This window comes from Pristis pectinata, chromosome 5, assembly GCF_009764475.1.
Source record: "Pristis pectinata isolate sPriPec2 chromosome 5, sPriPec2.1.pri, whole genome shotgun sequence".
Classification (NCBI taxonomy): Eukaryota; Metazoa; Chordata; class Chondrichthyes; order Rhinopristiformes; family Pristidae; genus Pristis; species Pristis pectinata.
Genome location: NC_067409.1, coordinates 17,865,878 through 17,892,908, shown reverse-complemented (window position 1 = coordinate 17,892,908; position 27,031 = coordinate 17,865,878). Strand labels below are relative to the sequence as shown.

The 27,031-nt window shown below is 41.8% G+C and overlaps 1 protein-coding gene across 3 annotated transcripts in view; it reads left to right on the top strand.

The window, feature by feature from the left end:
* The window catches only part of ncapg2 (non-SMC condensin II complex, subunit G2), a 70,827-nt gene extending 43,796 nt beyond the window's left edge, over positions 1–27,031 (top strand). For all 3 annotated transcript variants that reach the window (XM_052016341.1, XM_052016342.1, XM_052016340.1), the window contains exons 21-28: positions 2,174–2,320; positions 3,814–3,913; positions 6,016–6,203; positions 7,599–7,742; positions 17,823–17,926; positions 21,243–21,343; positions 22,535–22,640; positions 26,374–27,031. In XM_052016341.1, the coding sequence (XP_051872301.1) occupies positions 2,174–2,320; positions 3,814–3,913; positions 6,016–6,203; positions 7,599–7,742; positions 17,823–17,926; positions 21,243–21,343; positions 22,535–22,640; positions 26,374–26,425 (942 nt within the window). In that variant the 3' untranslated portion in view covers positions 26,426–27,031. The remainder of the gene's footprint in view (positions 1–2,173; positions 2,321–3,813; positions 3,914–6,015; positions 6,204–7,598; positions 7,743–17,822; positions 17,927–21,242; positions 21,344–22,534; positions 22,641–26,373) is intronic.

Here is a 27,031-nt window from a genome sequence, read left to right as displayed (position 1 = left end):
GTGGAGGTCAAGTTGAGGTCCGGAAGACCAAGAAAACTTTCCAAGGGAACTGCTCGTAGGATTGCTAGATAGGCAAATCAAAACCCCCATTTGACTGCAAAAGACCTTCAGGAAGATTTAACAGACTCTGGAGTGGTGGTGCACTGTTCTACTGTGCAGTGACACCTGCATTAATATGACCTTCATGGAAGAGTCATCAGAAGAAAACCTTTCCTGCGTCCTCACCACAAAATTCAGCGTCAGAAGTTTGCAAAGGAACATCTAAAAAAGCCTGATGTATTTTGGAAATAAGTCCTGTGGACTGATGAAGTTAAAATAGAACTTTTTGGCTGCAATGAGCAAAGGTATGTTTGGAGAAAAAGGGGTGCAGAATTTCATGAAAAGAACACCTCTCCAACTGTTGAGCACGGGGGTGGATCGATCATGCTTTGGGCTTGTGTTACAGCTTGGTAGAGGGAAGAATGAATTCAATTAAATACCAGCAAATTCTGGAAGCAAACATCACACTGTCTGTAAAAAAAAAAAGCTGAAGATGAAAAGAGGATGGCTTCTACAACAGGATAACGATCCTAAATACACCTCAAAATCCACAATGGACTACCTCAAGAGGCACAAGCTGAAGGCTTTGCCATGGCCCTCACAGTCTCCCGACCTAAACATCATCGAAAATCTGTGGATAGACCTCAAAAGAGCAGTGCATGCAAGACTACCCAAGAATCTCACAGAATTAGAAGCCTTTTGCAAGGAAGAATGGGTAAAATTCCCCCAAACAAGAATTGAAAGACACTTAGCTGGCTACAGAAAGCATTTACAAGCTGTGATAATTGCCAAAGGGGGTGTTACTAAGTACTGACGATGCAGGGTGCCCAAATTTTTGCTTCGGGCCCTTTTCCTTTTTTGTTATTTTGAAACTGTAAAGGATGGAAATAAAAAAGTAATCTTGCTTAAAATATTAAAGAAATGTGTCATCTTTAACTTTATGCCTTTTGGAAATCAGGTCATCTTTTACTCGCTTAGCTATTCACAGTAACAGAAATTTTGACTGGGGTGCCCAAACATTTGCATACCACTGTAGATTTAGTTAAGGAAAAGTACTTTTTTTTTATATTGGTTTCTCAATTAGCAGAAACCAAACGAATGAATGCCTCTCTAATTAGACTAATCATGAACCAAAATTACCAGATCATAATGGACTAGATCGCTCTGATGACTGGCTGATGATTTGATTGCCATTTCTCTAGCCCATTTGTCAGCCAGTTTCTTGCATCTGTGTTTGTGCATCTGATCTTCTGTACCATCCTTGGACTGGTTCCACACATTACTGAACTGAGGGGCCAGATTTACTTCACAACTGGCCTCATAGGTCTACATGGCCCATAGATGATGCATCTGGTGTGACCTCATTCACTTGAATGAAGTTACCAATGGCAGTGGGGAAGGTAAGTGAAGATGGCTGGTTTGTTGTCTTTATGTTAATTAATGTTAACATCTTTATTGAATTTAAACCAGTTGAATGTCTTTATATACATATTGTTGAAATATATTTCCATTGTTTCTAAATGCCCCCAATTATCCAACATGTTTAGAAACAGTGGAAAAGGCCTACCAACAGCAAGAGCTGTCAGGAGGTTTTCGGTACAGCCTTGCAGCTTGGTCTGATTGCTGCCTTGAAATCTTGACATTATTGGTAGCTGTGCAGCAGCAAAAGACAAGTGTGTGTCCACAAGGACAATGATGGGAGTGATTAGGGTGGAATAACAAATTTGAGGTATTGCCCAGGTTGACCAGGCAATGGTCCATTACATTGCCTTGTAGAATGAATAAAGTACAAAACAAAATGTTGACCCTCCCTTTCCAGTGGCCTGATTGCCAATACAAGTGGGAATGTTATAGCTACAGTGCACTGTATTCTTTAACAGGCCATTGAGGTTTTTTTTTTAATGGTACTGCAGGATTGCCCACAGTTAAAATCATGTGTCATCTTCTCTTGTGAAAATTATATCCATCTGTTCTTGTTTAATATCTAAGATGTGAATTTTAACTAAAAAGAATTGTATTTTTCAAAAGCTGTTCAGTTGTGTATTTGCATTTTAACATTTTTTTAAAAAGGTTAACTTTTGTAGCAGACCTTTTTAGTACCAGACCTCACTTGTTTTCTAATTATTGTTTCCAGATCAGTGCAGGAGATAGAAAGTACCTTTTGATTCTTGAAGATAGTGCAAGCTGGATTGATGAAAAAGTGTTGCAGTTCATGCATATTCCAGGAAAGGAGATGGAAGTGTCAGAGCACCAGAGCCAGGTTGCAAAACAAGTGGTTGATGTAAGTTTGCCATTGTTAATTAGTGAAATTTAATTTTATATGGTACATTATTTTTGCATTGATTGTAACATGTATTTCAATGTGATTATAAAACTGAATGGAAGGTCAGATACATACCTACTGATGCTCGCTGCACCTAGCTGATGCTTCTCAATTCATTTGCTCGTTAGCTGTCAGTGTGAATGCTTGTTGGTGTATGCTATGCATCAGTTGACATGGACCACAGAAAATATTAAACAACGAGGCAAAGATTTGGTCATTTCTGTTTAAGATGTGAAGATTTTCTAATTATACCAAAAAAGTCTTAATCATAAACTTTTTCCCTTATGCATTGCATAGATTCTATAGATCTTTTAAAATGATTTTATATCAAAGCCTCAACCACTCTTTCAAGTTGATGTAAAAGATCAAATCCACAGAATAGGCTTCTGAAAGTTAATAGAGGTGTGTAGGAAGTCGCTTGAGAAGTTGAAAGGTGAATAAATTGCATCATAATGTCTGGGGCGTTTTCACTAGATGAATATGGATAGAATCACTATTTTTGTGGGAGAACATAGACTGGAATCACTTTTTTTAAAAAAAAATAAGGGGTTGCCCATTTATGTCAGGAATGAGGCACAATTTTTTTTTCCTGAGGGTTGTGAATCATTGTGGGTGAGCTTTGAACATTGAGGTGGAGGTAGTTAAATTTCTGATAAATGGGTTGGGGGGGAGGGTGGTAAAAGGTTACTTTGTATAGGTAGGAATGTAACTTTGATGTTCAGTCAAGTTGGCCATCATCATGTTAAATGGCACAGCAGGTTTGAGGGGCCATCCCTGCTACTAATTTGTATGTTCGTATTTAGTAAAGAACTCTACATTGTAGGATGTGGTAATACTACAGGCACAGTCTATAGGCAAAGGGAAGGAGCCAGGGTTGGTGGAACAGAGATTACCAGCTGGGAGATGAGGGTGTTAGAGATTACAGCAGAAGAATGGCAAAAGGCTGTGAGATGACTTATAACTGAAACTAAAATCTTCATGCTGGTGACATGTGGACATTCATAGGCCAAACATGATATATTACTGGAGGGAATTCTAGGGAAAAGTTATTTTTCTTTTTCAGTTTCTCTAAGGCCAGAATTGTTTTAATTTCTCTTGTGTGTACTACATTGCAACCACTCATCTGAGTTTTTTCCTCGCATTTGCAGTCCCTAATCTTCAACTTTTGTCGAACCTCAACTCCCCAAGAATTCCTTATCCATTCTGAAAACTTACTTTATTAGTAGCCCCGGATATGCCTTGTATTCTTTTACTTAGTCTTGTTGAAGCTCTACTCTATGGGTGAATTTCATACCTAGTTTTCTCTTCAAAAAAAAAATAAATTTTAGGATAAATACCTTCATTTAAATAATGCTGACAAATATATCTAATGATGTATCTTTTCTGGCTCTTGATATTTGCAAATTGAATTAGAATTATAAGAATACCAATCATGAATTTCTTTTACATAGATGTACCTCTCGGTCTGTAAAGATATTGTGATGGTTGGTGCCTCTGATAGAGAATTCCAGGCTCAGTTGCTGAGCTTTGCTGTTGCTGTGATGAACTCAGGTAACATGTTTATAGTACCTTTAAACTCCTTTCTTGCATAGTTTCTTGGTCACACTTAGTTCATGTGTCACAGTTTGACCATGCTGGGTGTGACTGGATTCTCATAATTAAGGTAATGCCTGGATTGTTGAATGCCCTAGAGATGCTCCTACATAATTACCATTAATAAGGATACACAACAATGACAAAAGGAAGAGAACTGTCAACTTTGCCCTATATATTCACGTTGCAGCTTGACACATCCTCTGGGTTCTCCTCCCACCATCAGCTGTGTAATCTAAGAGAATTGAACAAGAATTTTAAATAAACCAATGGGCAATTCAAATGGCAAGAAGTTCCACAATAACAGGAATTGCAACGAGCCTGAGCATTGGGAGCACATATCAATTTCTTCCTACTCCTTTGCTAAAGAAAGGCAGAATGGGAATAAACTGGGCAACAAACATAAAGATGGACTATAAGAGATTCTATAGCCACCCAGAAAGGAAAAACTCATGGCCAAATGTTTGCCGTTTACAGAAAGAAATGGGAGAATTTTTAATGGGGAATTAAACGACTGCTTTGTGTCTCTGAAGAAGACTTTAACAATAACCTGACAGAAATACCTGAGGATCAAAGGTCTAGTGAGAGTGAGGAAACTGGAAAAAAAAAGCATTTATGTTTGTTATATAATTTATATTTAATTTGTGTTTTCTTGTGAATATTGTGAATCTGATGCTATGTACCTGTGATGCTGTTGCAAGTAAGTTTTTCATTGCACTTGTGCATATGACATTAAACTTGACTTTGACCTTGTTTAAAAAAAAAGTACCTGTGAAGTTGGTAAGACTAAAGTCCAATCAGTCCCAAAGACCTGATGATCAAATTCCAGTTTTGAAAGAGGTAGCTATGGAGGTAATGAAGGCTCTGGTTATCATCTTCCAAAATTCCATAAATTTGGAAATTTGCCCTGTGGATATTGGAGGGTACAAAAAGTGGTGGGTAAAACAGATGATGAGAACCAGCTGCTCCTCTTGTTCTCTGCCTGGTCAACTCAAATCCCTTGATGTTTAAGCGACTGAATCATGCTGGATTCACTCTGCCAACTGGAGTCTGTCCCCTTTCTCCTTTCCTCACACCTGTAGAAAACTGGTTTAGATGTGTAGGTCCAATTGTTCTCGGCCTCCCAGTCGGGAGTAGGGCAATGAGAACTTGCCACTGTCAAGGCTTTTGAATGGGTTTTAATTGTCTAATAGACATTTATGAACTATTAAAACATTTGAATAACTTGAAAAATTTACTTTAATTAAACTTTATTACAATGCTAAATAATTAAAAACTTTAAAATAGAGTGGAGTAACACAGTTTTCCACTGGGTTAGAAACCACACTCAAATGCATGAAGTTGCTGTTTGTATGCAATTCTCTTTGATGTGCAGCTGAGGGGCTGGAAGCAAACTGCATCAGATCCTTCTCTTCAGCATGTCACTGCTACATTGCTAGACTTGGTGTGTTAAGTCACTGGACAGAAGGTCAGATAGTGTGACCATCTAGCCGGCAGTTTATCTTGGACTTCTGCATTTCAATCAGCATCCAAGTTGCTTTAGATGTTTGTTGATATCTGGCAGAACTATTGGCTGCAGATAAGCACGATTTGATCTAAAGGGGAAGTTACTTATTTTTAAACATTTAATGTAATGTATTTGATTACATTTATTTTTAGGTTTTGACCTATGTTATAGTTTCTACAAGATGACTAAAAAAAGAAACAAAAACACTATTTTTCACACAGTGAATTACTTCAAGAATTGGTTCTTTGAAAGTTGAAACTGACTGCATATTTCATTTCATGCAAGTGAGATATAGTGAAAGCTTGCCACTGTCAAAGCTTTTGAATGGGTTTTAATTGTCTAATAGACATTTATAAACTATTAAAACAGATTTGAATAACTTGAAAAATTTACTTTAATTAAAATTTACTACGATGTAGGCTTTTGTATTTCAGTGTCTATATCAGTTTCTCCAGCTGACCATGATTTTGAATTATATTCCCAAATAGCTGTTCTATGTCAAATTGTGATTGTGAATTGTTTGCACCTTCCTACTTCTGATCCATTATTTCAGAAAAAGGAATCTTCAGTTTACCGATAGTGATATCCATTCTGAAAGAGATTGCAGTGGACTGCCTATCTCAGGACATCGACAGCACCAATGAAAATACTAAAATACTTAACATTATCCAGAAAGTATTCCACAAAATTTTGGAAACCCTGGCTCGTAGTTCAAAAAAGAACCAGGCAGAAGCTCTGCAGGTATAAATTTAAAATCTATTTTATTCGTATTATTTATTTAGTGACATAAAATGTAAAGGTTGATAATATATTGTAATTCTCTGTAAATCCTCAACTTGTTTCTTCACTAGTGTAAGTAGTAAATTTAAATTTACAAACTTCTGACATTGTCGTTCATAGCAATGTAATTATGAAGACAATAGGGGAATAATAGTCTTGCATTGATGGTGCCTTACACGATGTCCATCTCAAGATACGCCTAAATGCTCAATAAAAGAATGAATTGAGTGAAGTGGGTTGCATAAGCTGAAATCTCTTTGAGTTAGGTTAATAGAGATGTTTAGATTGATCCAACCAATAAAGCTTAATACAACTATTAAAAGACATGATGTGGAAAGTTGACAGGAAATGGAGGAAGGATATTTCAGGCACATGTATGTGTATAGTGAGAAGGTGATGATGATGATTATTATTATAATCAAAGTTAGCTTCATAAAAATGGAATAAGTCATTGGATAGAAATTTGTCTAGACAGTGCCAAAATGAATCAGTGCTGTGCAGTTGAAAATCTGTTTAACCCAGAGTAGAGCATTTTAGTGTGTATTTTGAGTACCTAATGCCATTGGAAAAATTGTTGTTTGACAAGATTCTGGTTTTCCCAAGCAGTATTTTTCCAGCATAAAACTCTGTAGGTAACTTCAATAGTACTGCAGCAGAAAAATTGTCGCCAGTGAAGCCTTCAGCTTCTGAAAAATGCCAGTTCTTACTTGCAGAATAGCCAAGCTTTAACTAATGCTGCTTATCATGTGCAATGATATATTATCGACTGCAGCTGAACTAGATTTGAGATAAGAAAACATTCCAATGTTAACGTTCACATATCCAAAGTCATCAGTTCTTCCTAAGCTATATTACACTTACAGTTCAAAAATAATAATCTAAACAATGTCTTGTACGTTAAACTTTGAACACTGTATTTTTGGGTGTCTTAAATTATAAAACACATAATCCTTAGAGATTATTTGAGAAATGGGAAACAGTTTCTCATATCTGTGATCTCTACCATTTATAAGGGCAACAACGCCTGTTGCAAAGGAATGCCACCTGCAATTTCCCTTTCTAGGGACTACCAACTTGACTTGGGAAAAGTATCATCAGAGTCGTAATAATGGAACTCCATTCCTAATAGCATCAGGAGGTTTGTAAAAATACTTGGGGTCCATGCACTTAGATAATTAAAATATAATGAAAAACTACAGAGAATAATTAAAAAATTATATAAACAACATGGGACAGTTGGATCAAAGTTGGAGCAAAATAAAGTGTGATTAATTGTACCAGTGTATTATGACCTATATTTTGAAGAGTTTGAATGTCTGCTTGGATAATAGAAATGTGACATTTTTTTTGTAAAAGATTCTGACGTCTATTCAGTCGGTTCTTGGAGAATTCCTCAGCACTGTTGAGAACTGGCATGGTGTCCATGAAGCAGTCCATCAAGAGATACTCTCAACACTTCTGGCTGCAATGCTGGCAGAAACTGTTCATGCTATAAAAAAGGTGAGCTTGAAGATTGATTTCATTGCTGTTAAATGAAAATTTGCAGAATTTTCTGTTTTTATTTTATTGCCTCCATCTACAATTTTTTTTTGCTTTTTCAGTTCCTGACTCTGTTGCTTGAACTCAAAACAACATTGCCAAAAAAACCACTCAAAACAAAATGCTTATCCATAAGTTAGTAAGTGGGTAATCAGAAATCGCACAGTAACATTAATTGAAACAGAAATGACTACTGTCACCTACATTTGCCATACCTACATATTTAGTTATTACACTTTGCATCTAGATTCTGTTCATAACATCTTTCTTAACTAAATTGTACTGTTTGAATCGCAGAAAGGTTACAGCATGGATTGAGGCCATTAAGCCTGGGGATTCCATGGCAACTTGTGCAAGAGTTCCACTCTCCTCCTCTTTCCACATATCTCTCCAAAGTTTTTCCTTGCAAGTACTTATTCAGCTCTCTTTTGAAGGCCATAATTGGATGCTATGATTCTCATATCTATAGATCTTTGAAAGACTGTGGTTATTACCTCAGCAATTTCTACCTTCAACTACACAATGTTCTGAACTTTATATAATCAGCTTAATTCCCATGTGTTGTCATCTGTCATGTGCCAATTTTTTGTCTGCTTTATTCTATTCTATTTCTTTGATCATCAAGATACCCCTGGCTTTAATTGCTCTGCCCTTTTCCTTTGTGGAAATGTACCTAGAATGTACCTGAATCATCATCTCTTAAAAGCCTTCTCAATGTTCAATTACTGTTATTCTTGCCTCAGATTCCTTTTTACCCAGGTCAAATTTGTCAGGATCTATTTTGCAGTACTCTATTATTTAAGAGCAATGAGTTGATGAGTTGGTTGTTTGATCAAATTTGCATCTATTGTAACACATGATGTATTATTTTTATTTAACTTGTAGTTTTGTGTACACAATTAAAATCCCCTTTTCTATGTCCACCAATTAGGATTTGTACTTTTTCCAGTCTACTCTTCTACCCATTATTCAATTTCTGCCACTTGCAACATTATTCTTGAGTGGACTCCACCTCACAAACTACTCACCCACCTGCTCCATCTGTAGAAGAGTTTCTGGTTTCCACATTTAATTCATTAGCCATCTGAGAACCAACAAAGCTGGAGTGGAAGCAAGTCATCCTCGATCTTGAGGGACTGCCACTGGTTTCTTTTTGACTAAATTCCTGAGTTTCATTTGTAATTGCCATCACTTATACAACGTCATGCACTAAATCCATACAGTTATAAATTTAAAAAGTATTTCAAAAAACATGAGGAAATATCTGCACTAGTAGATGTTGATTATTTGCCAGAGAAATTTTGAATTAAAGACAATGATTTAAGATGCCTTGGTATGATGAAATTAGCTTTAAAGGTTAGGTATCCCCATTAATCCTGTATTCTGTAAAAGTAAAAATACATACAACAGTATAAGAGCTGATAGACCTTTCTTACATTACCAAAATGGCTCCATTTCACCCGACCTTCATCTGATGCTGTTCTAATTGGGCCTTTGTACTGGGTGCCTTCCAGCTATGTGTACCTTTGGCCCACTTTGGTGCCCCAATCCATTGGGGGAACTTCATTAAGAGAAATCATGACATCTTTCCACCAGATTTAAGTTGTTCTGATGAAAAGTCATTAACCTGCTTCTCTCACCACAGGTGTTGCCTGAGCTGCTGAGTATTTCTAATAAAAAATAAACTGCTGGTAGAACTCAGCAGTGAGAGAACAGTGAGGGACAGCATCTGTGGAGGTAGAGGGATTGTTGATATTTTGGGTCGAAACCCTGTATCAGGAAGATGGTCAATGTATAGATGTGAGAGGGAGGTGTGAGACAGGCTGGTAGGTGATGGGTGGAACCAGATGATGAGAAGGGATTATGGGGTGAGGGAGGGAGGAGTGTTGAGACAGAGGCTGGTAGGTGATAAGTGGAAACATCAGAAAAAGAAAATTTTTGGCAGATGAGACCAGATGAGGAGGGGAGCGGGGAGGGTCGAGGCAGGGCTGGTAGATGATAGGTGGAACCAGGTAAGGGAGAGATGATGGGCAGATGGAACCAGATAGGGGAGGGGATAGGAAAGGTAAACCAAGGGAGAAGAAACTTCCTTCTTGAACTTATCAACTTCTTGAACATTGCTGCCGATCTTAGGACAGCATCTCCTGTAGGTGGTGGTGGGAGTTGTGGCCGTGATGGACCGGGCTGTGTCCACAATTCACTGCAGCCTCTTGCATTCCCTTCCATTGGAATTGCCGTGCCAGGCTGTAATGCAATCAGTTGGGATGCTTTCAACAGTGCATCTGTAGAAGTTAGAATATTTGGTGACTTGCCAAATCTCCTGAAGCTTAGAAGAAAGCAGAGGTGCTAAACTGCCGCCTTTGTGATTGCATCAATGAGCTGGGCCCAGGACAGGTCATCTGAGATGTTAATGCCCAGGAATTTGAAGCTGCTTGCTCTCTCCACCTCTCACCTACCAATGAGAACTGGTACGTGGTCTTCCGACTTCCCCTTTCTGAAGTCAACAATTAGCTCCTTGATCTTGTCGATGTTAAACATGAGGTTGTTATTATGGAACCACTCAACCAAATGTTTTACCTCACTCCTGCACTCTGACTGATTACCTCCCGTGATTCAGCTAACAACAGTGGTGTTGTCGATAAATTTATAGATGGTATTGGAGCTGTGCTCAGCCACGCAGTCATGGGTATAAAGAGTAGAGCAGGGGACTAAATATGCAGCCTTGAGGTGCACCTGTGTTGATGATCAGTGAGGAGGAGATATTGTTACTGATCCATACTGATTGAGGTCTGCTGATGAGGAACTCAAGGATTCACTTGCAAACACTAGAGGGTGTTGCTTTAAGGTGAGGGGAGAAAGGTTAAGGGAGATGTGTGAGGCAAGTTTTATTTTACACAGATTGGTAGGTACCTGGAACGTGCTGCCAGGGGTGTTGGTGGAAACGGACACAATTATGGTGTTTAAGAGGTATTTAGACTGAATTATGAACATGAAAGGAATAGAGGGATATGGATCATGTGCAGACAGATTGGAATAGTTTTATTTAGCATAGACATAGTGGGCCAAAGGGCCTGTTGCTGTGTTCTGTGTTCTAAACTCTGGTAGGTAGGTATGTGGCAGAGGGAGCTGAGTGAGAGAGGTTGAAGAGTACAGGTAATGAGGGGATGGAAAAGGTGAACAAAGGGATGGAGACCCTGGGTAGACTGTTTACAGAGGAAAAGGAACATGGAGGATGGGTTACCTGAAATAGGGAAATTCTGTATTCGTACCATTATTCTAGTATTTTGTTTGTATTTCAGATTGGCTTACGGTTTCATTAACTGGAGTGTTGATATAGGCAAACTTCCTACTGATGCTTGTTTATAATTTGAATTACAGTACAGCTTATAATATCCATGATCCAGATCCCAATATTTGCACTGCTTCATTCATTTCAATACCCCTTTCTCAGCAGGAGACATTCCAGTATTTCATGCCTCTGTAACTCTGCCAGCAGGATGAGAATATTCTAATGAAAGAAAACTGCTCAAGGACATTGGTCTTTAAGAAAATTAATTGTAACAATGTATCTGTATAAACCGAAGTGACTACAAGTATGCATTTTCCGTGATCTTTCTTATTTTTCTTTGTACAAAGCAGTATTTACATACAGTATATTAGAAACACTACCTCCTGTACCTTATTGCCAGGAAAAACATTTTGTATATTGTAATCTATTTAAAAATGTTCTGTTGTAATTGCAGACAAGTGCCGTGCTCATTGATCACTTTGAGTGGTGTTACCTAGATTTTATTGTGTTAGGTAAATGGAGTGATGAATTACCATGAGTCAACAGGCCTCTTGGCCCATTTTGATTGTTACCATTTTATAAGGATATTCCTAATTTCCATCATAAACAAAGATGTTGTGTACCAAGCTGTTCTTTATTTATTATCATAGAACAGTTCTTTAGGGAGCCTGGAACGTGCTGCCAGGGGTGTTGGTGGAAACAGACACAATTATGTAGTGATGCTACATGTAGGGAGCAGTTCTTTAGTAACTGGGAGAAAACGGCTGAGGAGGACTCATAAAACTGGACTGGAAGCAAGTCATCCTCGATCGCGAGGGACTGCTGAAGATGGAAAATTCTTGAATTTATGCTGGTTCCCAAAGCATCGAGAACCTTCTGTAGTTATCGCAAACCTACCTTCTTTCTTGAAGGTGGCCATTATTATGGCTTCTCTGTGGTACCTAGAACATCATCCTCTTCCCAGATGTAGATGATGAGATTGTGCATTTGTCACTGAAATTCTTCACCTCTGATTCTTAAAACTTCATCAGTACTAGTCTTCCCCCAAGGTCTTGGTAATTTTGTTTTAGTTGGGATATGGGCTTTTTGGTGACTTGTCAGTCAGGAGTGGTGGCAAGGTGGGACTGAATGGGCTGCTATGGAATGGAATCAAGGGTACTTAAGAACTGTCTTAATTAAGGAGGTCTTCCTGTCTACAGATGTTGACTGTCTCACAGTCCTTGATAAGTTCATCTCTGTTCTTGGATCTCAATGGGCTGGGGTCTTGGGTGTTTAGGCCATAGATGGCCTTGACAGTGCTGAAGAATCCCAGCTGTCAGTCAGTTACTGAGTCTCCTATGCTACTTCTATTAACCATATGTTCTTTAGATCATGGGACTTCTACTGGACCTCTGCCTGTAGAGTGTTTCTTTTCTCTTGAGGAATGGTGGAGCTTGCAACCCAAGAACACCTTGCTTCTGTGGTTAATTAGCTCCTTGACCTGGTCATTCTCATCAATCCAATCCTGGTTCTTCTTGGCAGAGAAGCCAAGAGCCTCTTTGTAGCTATTGGTTATGGTGGATTTCAGGTATTGAGAACCTTGAGCACATGCATCAGGAGCGTAAGCAGTGGAAGGAACACAAAACACCCACACATACATCCCATCATGCATCTCGGTTCCATCTGTGGAAGAGTCTGTGGTTTCCACATTGGCTTCCACATTGGCTTCCCAAGTCACATCAGAACCCATAAAACTGGACTGGAAGCAATTTATCCTCGATATCGAGGGACTGCCTAAAGAAGTCATTATTTTTAATATGCCAAAACTAACTAAGGCAACCCTGCATTACGAGAGGATTGTGTTCCTGCAAAAGAGTACATTTCACAATTTTCTGTAATGTGAAGCTGCCTCATCTGAGTATGCATCAAGAAATGTGATTTTTAAAAAAGAATTGTTGATTTGTAGCCGAACGCAGTGCGCTGCAGAAAAGAAAAAGAACGCGGAGACTGGAGTGCGCTTTTACTGACTCAAAGCGCGCGTGCTCGCTAATGTAACCGAGAGCCTCTCTGGCGGACGTGACGTGAGGTCCCTGCCAGAAGGCCTGCCCCGTGGTTAGTCTACGTCACGCTACTGTGTATGAGCCTGCGGCCGCTGATGGCAGTTCGAGTTCTGTGGGTCCGGGCTGCTACAGCACACTCTCCCCACCACCACCACCCCCCCCCCCCAGAATTGCCCATCAGGGGCATGGGATCCCCAATCTGTGTGTCCCTCTTGGGTGGCCTGCCCTGCCGGCGCGGTGAGGGCACCTTCACAGGCTGCCCGGTCCAAATACGCCGGTTTGAGGCAGTCCACTGTGAAGGTCTCCTCGCGGCCACCCACCTCCATGACACACGTAGATCCATTGTGCCGGATCACCTTGAAGGGTCCTTTGTACGGCCTCTGCAGAGGTGACTTGTGCATGCCCCTGCGAATGAAAACGTACTCACAGTCCCTGAGATCCCTAGGAACAAAAGATGGTGTAGTGCCATGTCTGGAGGTTGGAACCGGTGCCAGGCTCCCCACCTTGTCCCGCAGCTTCGTCAGCACTTCCGCCGATGTCCCTGCTGGACCTTGGGCCTCCGGTACGAACTCGCCCGGGACCATCAGGGGGCTGCCATAAACCAACTCTGCCGAGGAGGTGCCCAGGTCCTCCTTGGGGGCCGTGCGGATGCCCAGTAGAACCCAAGGAAGCTCATCTGTCCAGTTGGGCCCTCTGAGGCGCGCCATCAGGGCTGACTTGAGGTGCCTGTGGAAACGCTTGACCAAGCCGTTGGCCTGTGGGTGGTACGCCGTGGTGTGGTGTGGTGTATCCAGGTGCCCAGGAGCTGTGCTAGTGCTGTCCACAACCCTGACGTGAACTGTGCCCCTCTGTCTGAGGTGATGTCCGCTGGAAGTCCGAACCTGGCGATCCAGTTTGCGATGAGCATCCTGGCGCAGGACTCAGTGGACGTATCCACTAGCGGCACAGCCTCTGGCCATCTGGTGAACCTGTCGACCGTGGTGAAGATATACATGGCGCCCCGGGAGACGGGCAGGGGGCCGATGATGTCCACGTGGATGTGCTGAAACCTGCCAAGCATCGGTTGGAACTGTTGGAGGGGAGCCTTCACATGCCGCTGGACTTTGGCAGTCTGGCAGTGTACGCAGGTCCTGGCCCAGTGTCTGACCTGCTTGCGCAGACCGTGCCAGATGAATTTGTCTGATACCAATTTGATGGATGGACGGGTGGGCCAGGCCGTGTAGCGTGTCGAACACCTGCCGCCTCCATGCTGCTGGTATCACGGGCCAAGGTCTGCCAGTCGACGTGTCGCACAGAAGCCAAACTGCTGTTGGGCTGACGGGGATGTTCTCCAACTGGAGTCCTGAAATGGCGGTGCGATAGGCCGGGATCTCAGTGTCCGCTTGCTGTGCTTGCGCCAGCGCCGTGTAGTCGACCCCTGGGCTGAGGTAGTCACTGAGTGGATGTGGGGACGAGACAGCGTGTCGGCGACCACGTTGTTCTTCCCCGCGATGTGGCGGATGTCGGTCGTGAACTCCAAGATAAGCAAGAGGTGCCTCTGCTGCCGGGCCGACCATGGGTCCGATACCTTTGCGAGGGCGAAGGTGAGGGGCTTGTGGTCTGTATATGTGGTGAAATCCCTCCCTTCGAGGAAATACCAAAGTGCCAGATGGCTAGGTAGAGCGCTAGCAACTCCCTGTCGAAAGCGCTGTACTTCACCTCCGGTGGTCGCAGGTGTTGGCTGAAAAAGGCGAGCAGTCGCCACTGGCCCTCGACGATATGCTCCAGGACTCCGCCGACCGCCGTGTCAGAAGCGTCGACTGTGAGCACTGTGGGTACATCGACTCTCGGGTGTATTAGGAGGGCCGCCTTCGCCAACGCCTCTTTGGTCTGCTTGAAAGCTTCCATGGACTCCACGTCCCATTCCACCTCCTTGGCCTTGCCGGCCATGAGACCGAACGGGTCTCATGATGTGCGCTGCCGCCAGTACGAACCAGTGGTAGAAATTCACCATCCCCACGAACTCTTGCAGGCCCTTGACCGTGCTGGGTTTGGGAAACTGGCGGAGGGCCTGAACCTTGTCCGGCAGAGGGGCAGCTCCATGCTGGTTGACCCTGTGGCCCAAGAAGTCGATTTCCGTCAGCCCGAACTGGCACTTCGCCGGGTTGATTGCCAGTCCGTGGTCGCTCAGGCACTGGCAGAGCTGGCGCAAATGTGCCACATGCTCTTTGCGTGACTTGCTGACGACCAGGATGTCGTCTAGGTAGATGAAGACGAAACCCAGGCCTCGCCCAACCGAGTCCATTAGCCTCTGGAAAGTCTGAGCGGCGTTCTTGAGGCCGAAGGGCATCCTTAGGAATTCAAACAGCCCGAAAGGGGTGATGAGGGCTGTCTTGGGCAAATCGTCGGGGTGCATGGGGATCTGATGATAACCCCAGATCAGGTCAATTTTTGAAAAAATGGACACCCCGTGGAGGTTGGCCATGAAGTCCTGGATGTGAGGCACTGGGTATCTGTCAGCGGTTGTGGTGTCGTTGAGTCTCCTGTAGTCCCTGCAGGGCCTCCAACCTCCTGCAGACTTGGGCACCGTGTGCAGCGGCAATGCCCAAGGGCTGCCTGAGCGGCGGATGATCCCCATCTCCTCCATTTTCCGGAACTCCTCCTTGGTGAGGTGGAGCTCGTTGGGCAGAAGCCTAAGGGCCCGGGCATGCAGCAGTGGTCCTTGCGTGGGAATGTGGTGCTGTACGCCATGCTTGGGACCGGTAGTGGAGAACTGTGGGGTGATGATGGAGGGAAAATCCGCCAGCACCCTGGTGAACTCGTCACCTGAGAGTGTGATAGAGTCCAGGTGGAGGGCCGGGAACTGGGCTTCCCCGAGCTAGAAGGTTTGGAAAGTCTTGGCTTAGACCAAGCGCCGGCCTTTCAGGTCAACCAGAAAATGGTTGGCCCATAGGAAATCTGCCCCTAGTAACGGCCGCGACACCGCTGCTACCACGAAGGTCCAGGTAAAACAGCTGGGGCCGAAACGCAGCGGGATGGTATGGGAGCCGTACGTCCGGATGGTGGTGCCGTTCACGGCGGTGAGGTCGGGGCCTGGGGCCGCGGTACAGGTGTCCATATTTGAGGGGGGAAGGACGCTGATCTCGGCCCCGGTGTCCACCAGGAAACGTCATCTGGAGAGTCAGTCCCAGAGGAACAGGAGGCTGTCGCGATGGCCAGCCATCAAAGCCACTAGCGACGGCCGGCCCCAGCGTTTCCCGGGAAGGCACATGGTGGACAGCAGCCGCGCGCGTTTGACCCCCACCCCTGATGGTAAAAACACCATTGGTCCGAACCCTCATCTTTGTCCCCCGTGGGTCTCGGCGGTTTCGGTTGTGGGGTCTTGGCCTTAGGCTGCGCGGTCGTGGTTAGACAGATGGAAGCTGCTCCCCGCTGCTTATTCTGCCACAAAATGTTCACCCTGGCCGCGAGGCTGCACAGGTCGCTGAAATCTTCACCCGCGAGGAGGCGGCGAATGTCCTCTGGCAGTTGCTCGAGGAACAGCTGCTTGAATAGGAGGCAGGGCTTATGGCCACCCATGAGCGCCAGCATGTCGTCCATCAGCTCGGGTGGCTTGCGGTCGCCCAGTCCGTCCATGCCCAGAAGCCGCGCAGCTTGTTCGCGGCGGGAGAGTCCAGAAGTGTGGAGGAGGAGTGCCTTGATCTTAATGTACCTGTCCTCCGTAGGTGGATGTGCAGGAAGTCGATGATTTGGACTGCCATGTCTTGGTCGAGCGCGCTGACCACGTAGTAATATCGCGTGGCGTTGGCTGTAATGCCTCGGAAACTGAACTGGACCTCAGCCTGCTCGAACCAAACGTGGGGCTGAGCAGCCCAGAAAGTTGGGAGCTTGAGCGAGACTGCGTTGTGCGAGTCGTTAGGATTCATGTCGCGGGTTCCAGATGCTGTCTGGGAGCGTCGGGGTCACCAAATGTAGCCGAACGCAGCGCGCGGCCGAAAAGAAAAAGAATGTGGAGACTGGAGCACGCTTTTACTGACTCAAACAAAGCGCACACGCTCACTAAAGTAACCGAGAGCCTCTCCGGCGGACATGACGTGAGGTCCCTGCCGGAAGGTCCGCCCCGTGGTTAGTCTACGTCGTGCTCCCGCGCATGCGCCCGTCGATGGCGATTCAAGTTCTGCGGGTCCGGGCTGCTACAGATTTACTTTTTTTGTCATGTAAATTCCATGAGAGAGAATTTTATTCCGCAGCTCAAGTTTTTGAGTAGTGATTTGTGAATTACTAGGGTAAATTTCCATAACCCAAATGGCCATAACACATGTATGGAAAATGCCACCTAAGTCTGCAATTTTGAATAAAATTGATCTCAACTCTTGTATCATTTATAAAAGTCCAGTCAGCAATAATATATCCTATCCTTTGTAATTCTGTATGTTTATAGTTTAAGTTGGAGTTTTTAAAAATATGTGTTGAGAATTCTGCATGGACTATTTTGTGATGTAATGACCAGTACAAATTGATCAATTAGGACTGCTTATTAATAAGTGAGAAATTTTTTATAGTTTTATATTTTGTAGGCAAGAGTCTTTGATTATTTTAAATATTTCAAGTTAGTTAAAATAAGATATTCTGGATGTGTAGTTATAAGAGCTGCCATGGTTACTTAGAAATTTCTATGAAGTTAGAAAACTTTCTTCTTGCATTTAATTCTTCGATGTATGCTTTTAAATTCAGAAATCAGACACAGATGACCTTACTCCACCAGAAGCCACAGCTGATCTGCCAGTACTTTCAAGCTACTTGCTGTCAATTGTGCTGAAGTACCCCAGTGTGATGAGGTAAGAATAAACTAATAGACGACTGGTGAATAGGTGTTTGTTTTTCAGTCTCTGGGCAATATTACTGTTTTTTTTCTTGTTTTTGAAAACTGTTGACTTGCACCAGTAGAAAAAGAATGCCCTTGTGCTCCTTGACTCTTTCTCTGGTATATCAAAAGGAATGCTATAGAAAAGGTGATTTACAGCTGGAATAGATGCTGGCAATGATGCAAGAAATGAATCTGATCAATGAAATATTAAAGGATGGCACATAATTGGACAGAATGGGCTCCAAGATGATTGGGCACTACACAAATAGTCAAGGAGGTGTGAGGAAGCAGAGTGGTCCTTCACCAATGCAACACCCTTCGCTGCACACTTGGAAGAGAGTGGGAATAGGTATTTTTAGTTGTGGAATGTCAGGATGCAAGGCCTGAGAACCTGGATATGGTGCCTCAAGATGAATATCATGAGTAGGTCACAGGCTACATTTCAAATCCAATTTCTACTAATTGTATCAGTAGCCTTGCACGCTGCTCAAGTTAGATTCAACAAGCAAATAGAAGCAATCTGGACTCTTACCGAACATTTATATATTCACTTCTCCCTCAGACATCTAACCCGTTGAAAGCTTTGCACTTAGAAATTCAACTATGATGACCATATCATCCAAATACATTGCAGAATACTAACTCATACACTTTCTATTGCAGAGCTAGGTGCATTTGACCAGGAGTAGTGGGAGCTAATGAGGGAACAAAGGTGCACCTGCATACCCTGATATCAATGGGGAGAACGTGCAGGCTGTTGTTAGGCAGGCATTGCCAAAACTGGCAAGTGGAAGGGTTGAATTCATAGAAAGTGACAATATTCTCATAACTATTGTTCCTTCTTGCATCCCAACATAGACGCAACTATTTGAATTTTCAAACTGATATTGATGCTAGTGCAAATCTCCCAAATTCTGTTTTCTCCTCCACTCACCACTCCATTGTAGCCTTAAGGTTTTTCTTTTCTGTCAAGATAGCCAGGAACTGTAAACTGGCTTGGCCGAAGAGAAGCTGCATGCAGTTAAGATTAAAATGCACTGCAATTCAATTTCATCTTGTAGCCAGTAGATCATTGCTCTGCGCTCCTACCACATCTGGTTGTGAATGGTGGTTAAACAACTAATGAAAAGAGGAGGCTTCAGGAACATCCCAATTCTTAATGAAAACAGGACACAACGTGTGCTAATGATGAGACAGAAACATTTGCAAGATTGTTTAGCCAGGAGGCTGAGTGGATGAGTTAATCTATCTTCCTTCTGCGATCCTCACCATCACAGAAGCCAGTTTTAAGGCAATTCCATTCACTCCACGTAAAATCAAGCAACAGCCAAGATGACTTGCAGCAATAGCTATTTGACGACACAACTGTAGTACTGGAGACCTGCACTCCAGAACTAGCTGTGCTTCTAGCCAAGCAGTTCCTGTACAGCTGGGACATTGACAACTACGCAACAACATGGGAAAGTGCCCAGGATGTATCCTGTTCATAACAAGCAAAACAAATTCAATCTGGCTTATCAGCCTACCTTTGATCGTCAGCAAAGTGATTGGGGGTGTCCTTGGACGGTATTATTAGGCAGCACCGATATTCCAGTAATGTGTTCGCCCATGTCCCAATTTGGTTTCACCAGGACCACTCGGCTCCAGGTCTCATCGCAGCCTTGGTTCAAACATGGACCAATGTTTGATATGTTGAATTCCAGAGGTGAGGTGAGATTGACTGCCCTTGCCATCAAGGCAGCATTTGTCTGAGTGTGGCATCGTGGAGTCTTGCTAAACCTAAATAAAAGAGCATCAAGGGTAAAGCACTCGATGGCTGGATTTGTACCTTGCATAAGGAACATGGTTGTGATTGTTGGAGGACACTTGCAGGAGCTCCAAGGGGCACTATAATGGACTCATCGCTTTTCAGTTGCTTCCTCGATGATCTTATGACAATGTCAGAAGTGGGAATATTCACTGTGCAATGTTCAGTGCCATCTGCAGCTCCTCAGCATTGAAGCACCATGCCTGCATTCAACAGGGCCTGGACAACATTCAGAGGTGGGCTGACAAAAGACCACAGAAGTGCCAGGCAATGACCTGTCTCTAACAAGTCATTGCTTGACATAGTCTAATCACCCATTCTATACATTTAATGGTATTACTATAGTGAGCCCCCTTCCATCATCAACCTGGGGATCACTATTTACCTGAGAACTAATTGGATCAGCTAGATAAATACTTTGGTTACATGACTATATTAAAGGCTAAGTGTTCTGTGGCAATTGACACTCACCTGATTTTCCTACCCAAAGCCTTTCCATCTTATCAAAGCCTTTTCCTACCCTCTATCTGATTATAATGGTGCATGCTGTATCCTGGGAGGATATGCCCTGTGCCCCTGCAATTTATTCTCTCACACACATGTCCTTTTGATTCTTTTTGCCATGAACCTACCCAAAGGGGGATTTTAATCTTCCAGCACATCTTTGGACTGCTGGAGGCAACAGGAGCACCCTGTGGAAATCTATGCAGTCACAGAGAACATACGAACTCTGCACAGCCAGTTCCTGAGGTGAGTATGAAACGTGGATCTCTGGAGCTGCAAGGAGCAGCACTAATGATTTTGCCAGCATCCCTTAGACACAAGTCAGGAGTAAGATGGGATAACAGAAGAAGCTGCACACCATCTAGAGCAAATCAGCCTGCTTGATTGGTACTCCAGCAAATATTCTTTCCTTCCACCAGCAATGGTAGTGGTAGCAGTGTTGAATGATCTATAATGGCAGTTGCCCACTAAGACTATCGTAATAGCAACTTCCAAGGCCACAGTTTCAAGCACTAACAAGGACAAGGAACATGGGAATACCACCACTTTCATGTTCTCTGCACATTCCTGGCTTGGAAATGTATCGTTGTTTCTTCATCATTGCTGGGTCTAGACCCTGGAATCTGGATCCTAGAACCCTGCTCGATAACATTGAGAGTACCTTCACTTGGGTACAAGCAGGTTCACCATTACTTTCTTGAGCAATTTGGGATGAGCAATAATGCTAGACTTCAAGGAGGCATACTGGCTACATGATTCTTGGCTGCATAAAATGAAGTGCTTGATGCTTTGGAAAGCTTGTCAGAAATATACCAATCATGACTGAAGTGATATTGCAATGTAAACTGTTAAATAAACATCTGTTTAAAAAACCTCCTTTTGTCTGAAAATCTGGCTGTATAATTAAAAAAAAATGGTTTCAATTATTGTTGTATAATGCAGCACTGCTGATCTTAACTATTTCACATCTTTTTAGGTCATTTTTAAATGAATTAGTAGAATGCATCAATTCGGAAGCCATACAAGGAATTGTGGGATTGGTAACTGCTCTCCATTTCCTCCTCATACTCAATAGAGGTGAGTTTTAAATATCATTGAAGACAACACGAGCAAAAATTCACCAAATTTTAACCCTGTAGAATAACGAGTTCTCATTGTCGATCAACAATAGTATCTGGCTCATTACTTCATAGGATAGAATCATACTTTATCTGAAGAAGTCATTTGAACAGTTGTAAAGCCTAAGGATAACTATCCTCTCGTCTGCATCTTTTGTCATTTTCTTTAAAGCAGAAATACAAAAGAAATTACAGAGAATGTACATTGGAGAAGGGGCATTTAGGCTATCTGTTGAGGAAAAATAGCCTCTTTTATAAAAGTAGCTAACTTGCTTGTGTTATGGTTGAATTTTCTATATTAACTAATTCCTTAATCCACACTATTATTAGATTAAGAAATATTATTAGGTGGCAAATACTATAAGGGGTGGCATGATAGTGCTGCAGGTAGTGCTGATGCATCACATATCCAGGGACCCATGTGTTTTCTGTGAAGAGTTTGCACATTCTCTCTGTAACTGCTTGGGTTTCCTCTGTCCTCCAGTTTCTTCCCACACCCAAAGGATGTGCTGGTAGGTCGAATTGCTGCTGTGAACTACACTTTGTATGGGTTAATTGCAAGTGAATCAAAGTGGAGATGATAGGTGTGTGTTAGCAAGAATAAGCTGCAAGGGTACAGGAAAATGAGATGAGGAATGGAGTTAATGAGATTGCTCACCTGGGAGCCAGCATGGACCCAATGGGCCAAATGACCTCCTCCTATGTTAGTGAGAGGTCCTTATGGACTTTGATAAGGCTATTGACAGGTTCCCGCAAGGTAGGTTGCCCCAGAAGATTAGAGCACAAGCGATCCGGGGCATGTTGGTTCTTAATTTGTCTGGAATGTACTTGGTCCACTCCCATACTTCTATAATCAGTCATCATTACTTCACATGCAAAGGTGAGCTCATGAAAGATCTTCGTGTGATAATTGAAAACATTATAAACTTGGAGGACAGATGGCAAAAGTGGAAGTAATTTATATGCAGTATCTTAGGTTTTCCTTCTTTAAATTGATCCCCTTTTGGGGGCTTGGATAATATTTTATTTAAAATTTCACCATTATGCAGATGTTTATTACTGAATCGATGTTATAAAGCAAAACTGGAGAGCAAAGTAGCCGAACCTATTTGCAGCTTTTGGTCCTAAAATCCAATTTAACTGTGTGCAGGTAAAGTGAACGTGAAAAGAGCTGCAATCAAAGACACAGCGATAGCCATTCACAGGAAGTTTCAGCTGTATAGTGGAATTATATCAGAGTTAAATGACTTTGAAAGGTATGTTCAATAAAGTAGATTAATTTTTTTGTGTGTCAAGTGTTTTAAACCTTGTCTTTTTTTTTGAAAAGCTGCCAAGTGTGCAATTATGCAGAGGAAGTCAAATTTGGATTTCAATTTAAAATGTCAAATAATCTTGACCTTTTGGCTGAATCTTAGATACCAAATTTCTTTCTTTCTTGTAACAAAGGATGCTGTGCAACTCTGAATGTATGGATCATGATACAGATATTCTAATCCTCCTCCATCACACTACATAGTCAGTTTATTACAATGCATGTTTGGTGCTACTATCTTTCTGTTTTATCAGCAACACTAATCCAGACCATTATGTGATAAATTATTAGTTAGAATAACTATAACATTAAGTTTTGATGATATTGTTAAACTGAATTCCATTGGTCTGTAAATACTGTACTTATTAACTTATATAGTCAAGGCTGTACTAAATAAAAGATAGGCTAGTAGGCGTTCAGGAACCTTTAAGAATTACAGTGCCAAAAGCATGAAAATGACATTGTAAGACAATTATGTTGTCTGATCATGATCTATATCAAATATATACCTTTTTAAAAAGTTTGTGCTGATTTAACCTGGCATGCAGCCTAAAAGTTGACTATCTTTCCATAGCAGGTTTAGTTTGATTCAGATAGGAATTTAATAACACATTTTGCTTGCATATTAAGGATGAACATTGTTTCTGTTTGGACTCTACAAGAGAATGAGTTGTTTTTTTTAAAGGCTTCTGTTTAGTACATAAACTACTGGATATGTTGTTTGAGATCAGTACAATTTTGTCTCTGATAAACCGGCTCTTTTCAGATCAATGGATGTTTCTTTTCATTTGAGTGATCTTTACTTGCACTTTTTTTGCACTTTGCCAAAAAAAATATAAGGAGCAAGTTAATCAACATTCAAGGTGGTGCTGTTGTCTCAGTTCATGCATTGTGTCCAAAGCAAAGGCTGATCATAATTTGCAGTAATGTTCTGCTCTATTCTTAATATTTAGCCTTGGGTAGCTGAGAATTTTTGTCAGTCCATAATATGCTGTACGGTAAGAATTACCAACCTGGCACATTCTTCTGAGGAGTATAAATTTTACTGCAAGTGTCCTATTAGTATTTGACATCCCAAAATGCATTGCCTCATACTGAATGCTATCTGCCGTCAGTCTGCCCAACTTTCCAACTGATCTCTCTCCCTCTGTATGCTTTCACAACCTTCTTCACTATCTACTACACCAATTTTTTGTGAAATCGGCAAACTTATTAGTCCACCTACATTCTCATTCAGGTCATTCATATATGACAAACAGCAATGGTCCCAGGAGCAATCCTTGTGGTACATTAATGGTTACAGATCTCCAGTCAGAAAACCACTGCTCGACCACTACCCTCTGTCTCCTTTCACCAAGCCAATTTTGGATCCAGTTTGCTAACACACCTTGGATCCCATGCACCCTAAACCTCTGGACTGACCTACCATGTGGGACTTTGTCAAAATCCTTGTTAACCATGTCGACCACCCTGCCTTTATCAATTTTCTTACTTACCTTATTCTGCCTTCATCAATTTTCTTATTTACCTCATCAACAGATAACAGATTTCTGACCAGTCCATGAGAACCCTTAAATACTACTTCACTATTCCTTCTTTTGCACGATTTATTTATTGTTATTTTATAGTAATTTTGGTTCTGACCTATCTATACCCCTTTCACGAGCGAGGACAGATCTGTAGCCTATTCCAAGTGTGGTGTCATTGGGGCCCTGTTTGGATTTGGGTGTTCGTTTAATCAAATCATTAAAACACAGTGCATAGTACAAAAAGTAATCAAAAAGAAATAAATGGAATATTAGGTTTTATTTGATGAAGGAGGGGAAGTTGTGTTTAAATTATGCAGGATTTTGTGTAAACACCTCCTATGGTTTGTCAAAAATTAAATGCAGCTGGGTTTTCACCAAAGTAGTGGAATTATCCCCCTAAGTACTGGAGATTGAGTTGGTGACATTTTGAAGGCTAATATCAATATCAGACTAATAGAGATATTAGTTGGTGATAATCAGAGATATGAAACAAAAGTTGCTAAATGAGGTGCATCAAGTGCTTAAATGGTAGAGTAGCCTTGGGGGTGAATGACTTGCTCTGTTCTTTCACTTAGAGTCAGAGTTGTACAGCATGGCAGCAGGCTTTTTGACCACCATGTCCATGCCTGCTATCAAGTACCTATCTACATTAAGCCCATTTACCAGCACGTGTTCAATACCTTCTATGCTTTGGTGATTCAAGTGCTGGTCCAGACACTTGAGAGAGTGTCTTCACAACCTACTCGGTCATTGAGTTCCAGCCACCTTTGTGAAAAAGTTCTTCCTTGGATTCCCCTTTAAAAATCTTGCCCCTTACTCTAAACGTATACACTCTCTCAATTTATGGGGAAATGTTTCCTACTATCTACCCTATCTATGCCCCTCATATCTCTATCAGATCTCCCCTTAGACTCCTCTGCTCCAAGGTAAAGAAACCTAGCCTTAGTTCAATAATTAAAAAAAATATAATTGCAAAGGCGTGTTATAAACACCTTCATCTGATATGCTTTCAAAAGTGGGCTTGCCATTGATATTTATTTTGAGCATACCTCAGATTGTAGCTTCCTCTGTAGGTTATGGGTTATCCCATTCTACACAAGTTGCAGAACAAAGGGATCTAGGTGTCCGGAAGCTAGAATAGTTATTGGAATATTTGTCTTTATTTCAAGTGGTATTGAGTATAAAAGCAGATAAGTACGGGATGTAAAAGTAGGGAATTAATGCCACTTTACAGTGTGTAGGCAAGACTATGCAGGATTTTGGGTGCAGTTTTTTTAAAAACTTGAATTGGAGACTGCAGAGAAGATTCATTCAATTGATTCCTGGGATGAAGATGGGTTTAGCCAGTTGGTCCTATATTCATCAGTATTCAGAACAATGAGAGGTGATCTTGCTGAAGCATGTAAAATTCTAAGGGAGGTTGGCAAGGAGGATGCTGAGAGGATGTTTTCCACTAAATGAGATTCTCTTAGAACTAGGGAGCATAATTTCAGAATGGGTTGCCTTTTCAGACAGTTTGAGAGGAATTTCTTCTCTGAAAGTAGTATATCTTTGGAATTCTCTCTCTATCCCAGAAAGTTGTAGAGGTGTATCATTGTATACATTCAACATGGACATTGACAGATATTTGGACTCAAAGAAGTCAAGGAGAGTGGAGGAAAGTGGTGTTGAGACAAGATTGGATCAGCCATGAATGGCAGAACAGGCCTGAGGTGCTGATTGGCCTCCTCCTGCTCCTGTTCTTTATGGCTGCAGAGATTAATATTAGATTTGGGTGGTCAGATCTTGGGGACACGGTTTTGGGGTGTCGGCTACTTTTTAAAATCTTTGAAGTTCACCTCTTAAGAGCTGTGGTTGCCGAGTGCTGGGGCAGATACATTTGAGAACTATGAGAGAATGGAAGGTTAAGGGGATCAGACAAGAAAGTTGAGGTAAGAGATTGGGTTACCCATGAAATAATTGAATGGCAGAGCCGACTTGAGGAGCCATTTGGCCTACTCCTATTTCCTTTGTACTTTTCTATCGTATTCTCTGAACTAAAATAGATTGGGCAGTGTTAATAGCATTTTGTTTTCAGTGCTAAATATAATTTAGCTGAAATGCAATTTTTAAAAAAGTGTTATGTTGATGGATTTTCCTGTATTGCAGGGCCTTGTACTTGTCTTCAAACAAACATCTGGATGATCTGTTACACCTGTGAATTATTGTAAGTGTACCTTCCCCATCAGCATAAAGGAAAATAGATGCACTCAAGCAGAAAAACTTTCTTTTTGATTTTGCAAGATGTTAAGTAGCTCTGATGTAATTTGAAATTACATGTGCTATGTTTCCAAAAAAATCTGTAAACCAATTTGGTTACTTGTACTAATTAGAATGAATCAGAAACCAAGATCTAAAAGGATATGACACACTATTTTTTGAGGGGAAGAAACCAAAAGACTTGTTTGTTGAAATGTTGAAGATGAAATTTTCTACTTTGGTTTTGGATTGCATATGTCCACCAGGAGATGTCACTGAAACATGCATAATATTGTAGTGAGAACAATTACATTGTGGTTGTATATTATACAAAACACAATATCATGTAAAACATGTTTAAAAAAAATTGGTTGGCTGATGCTGTAAAACTTATGATTTGTAAATAAATTACTTTTGATTTTTATTGAAACGGAATAATGCATATATAATAGTACTATAGATATTTAATAAATATTTTTAAAAAGGCATTTCCTTTGAAATACATGTATCTTTTGTAAGTGACTTCCTCCATATTGCTCACCCTAATCTCCCACTTAATTTCCCTGCT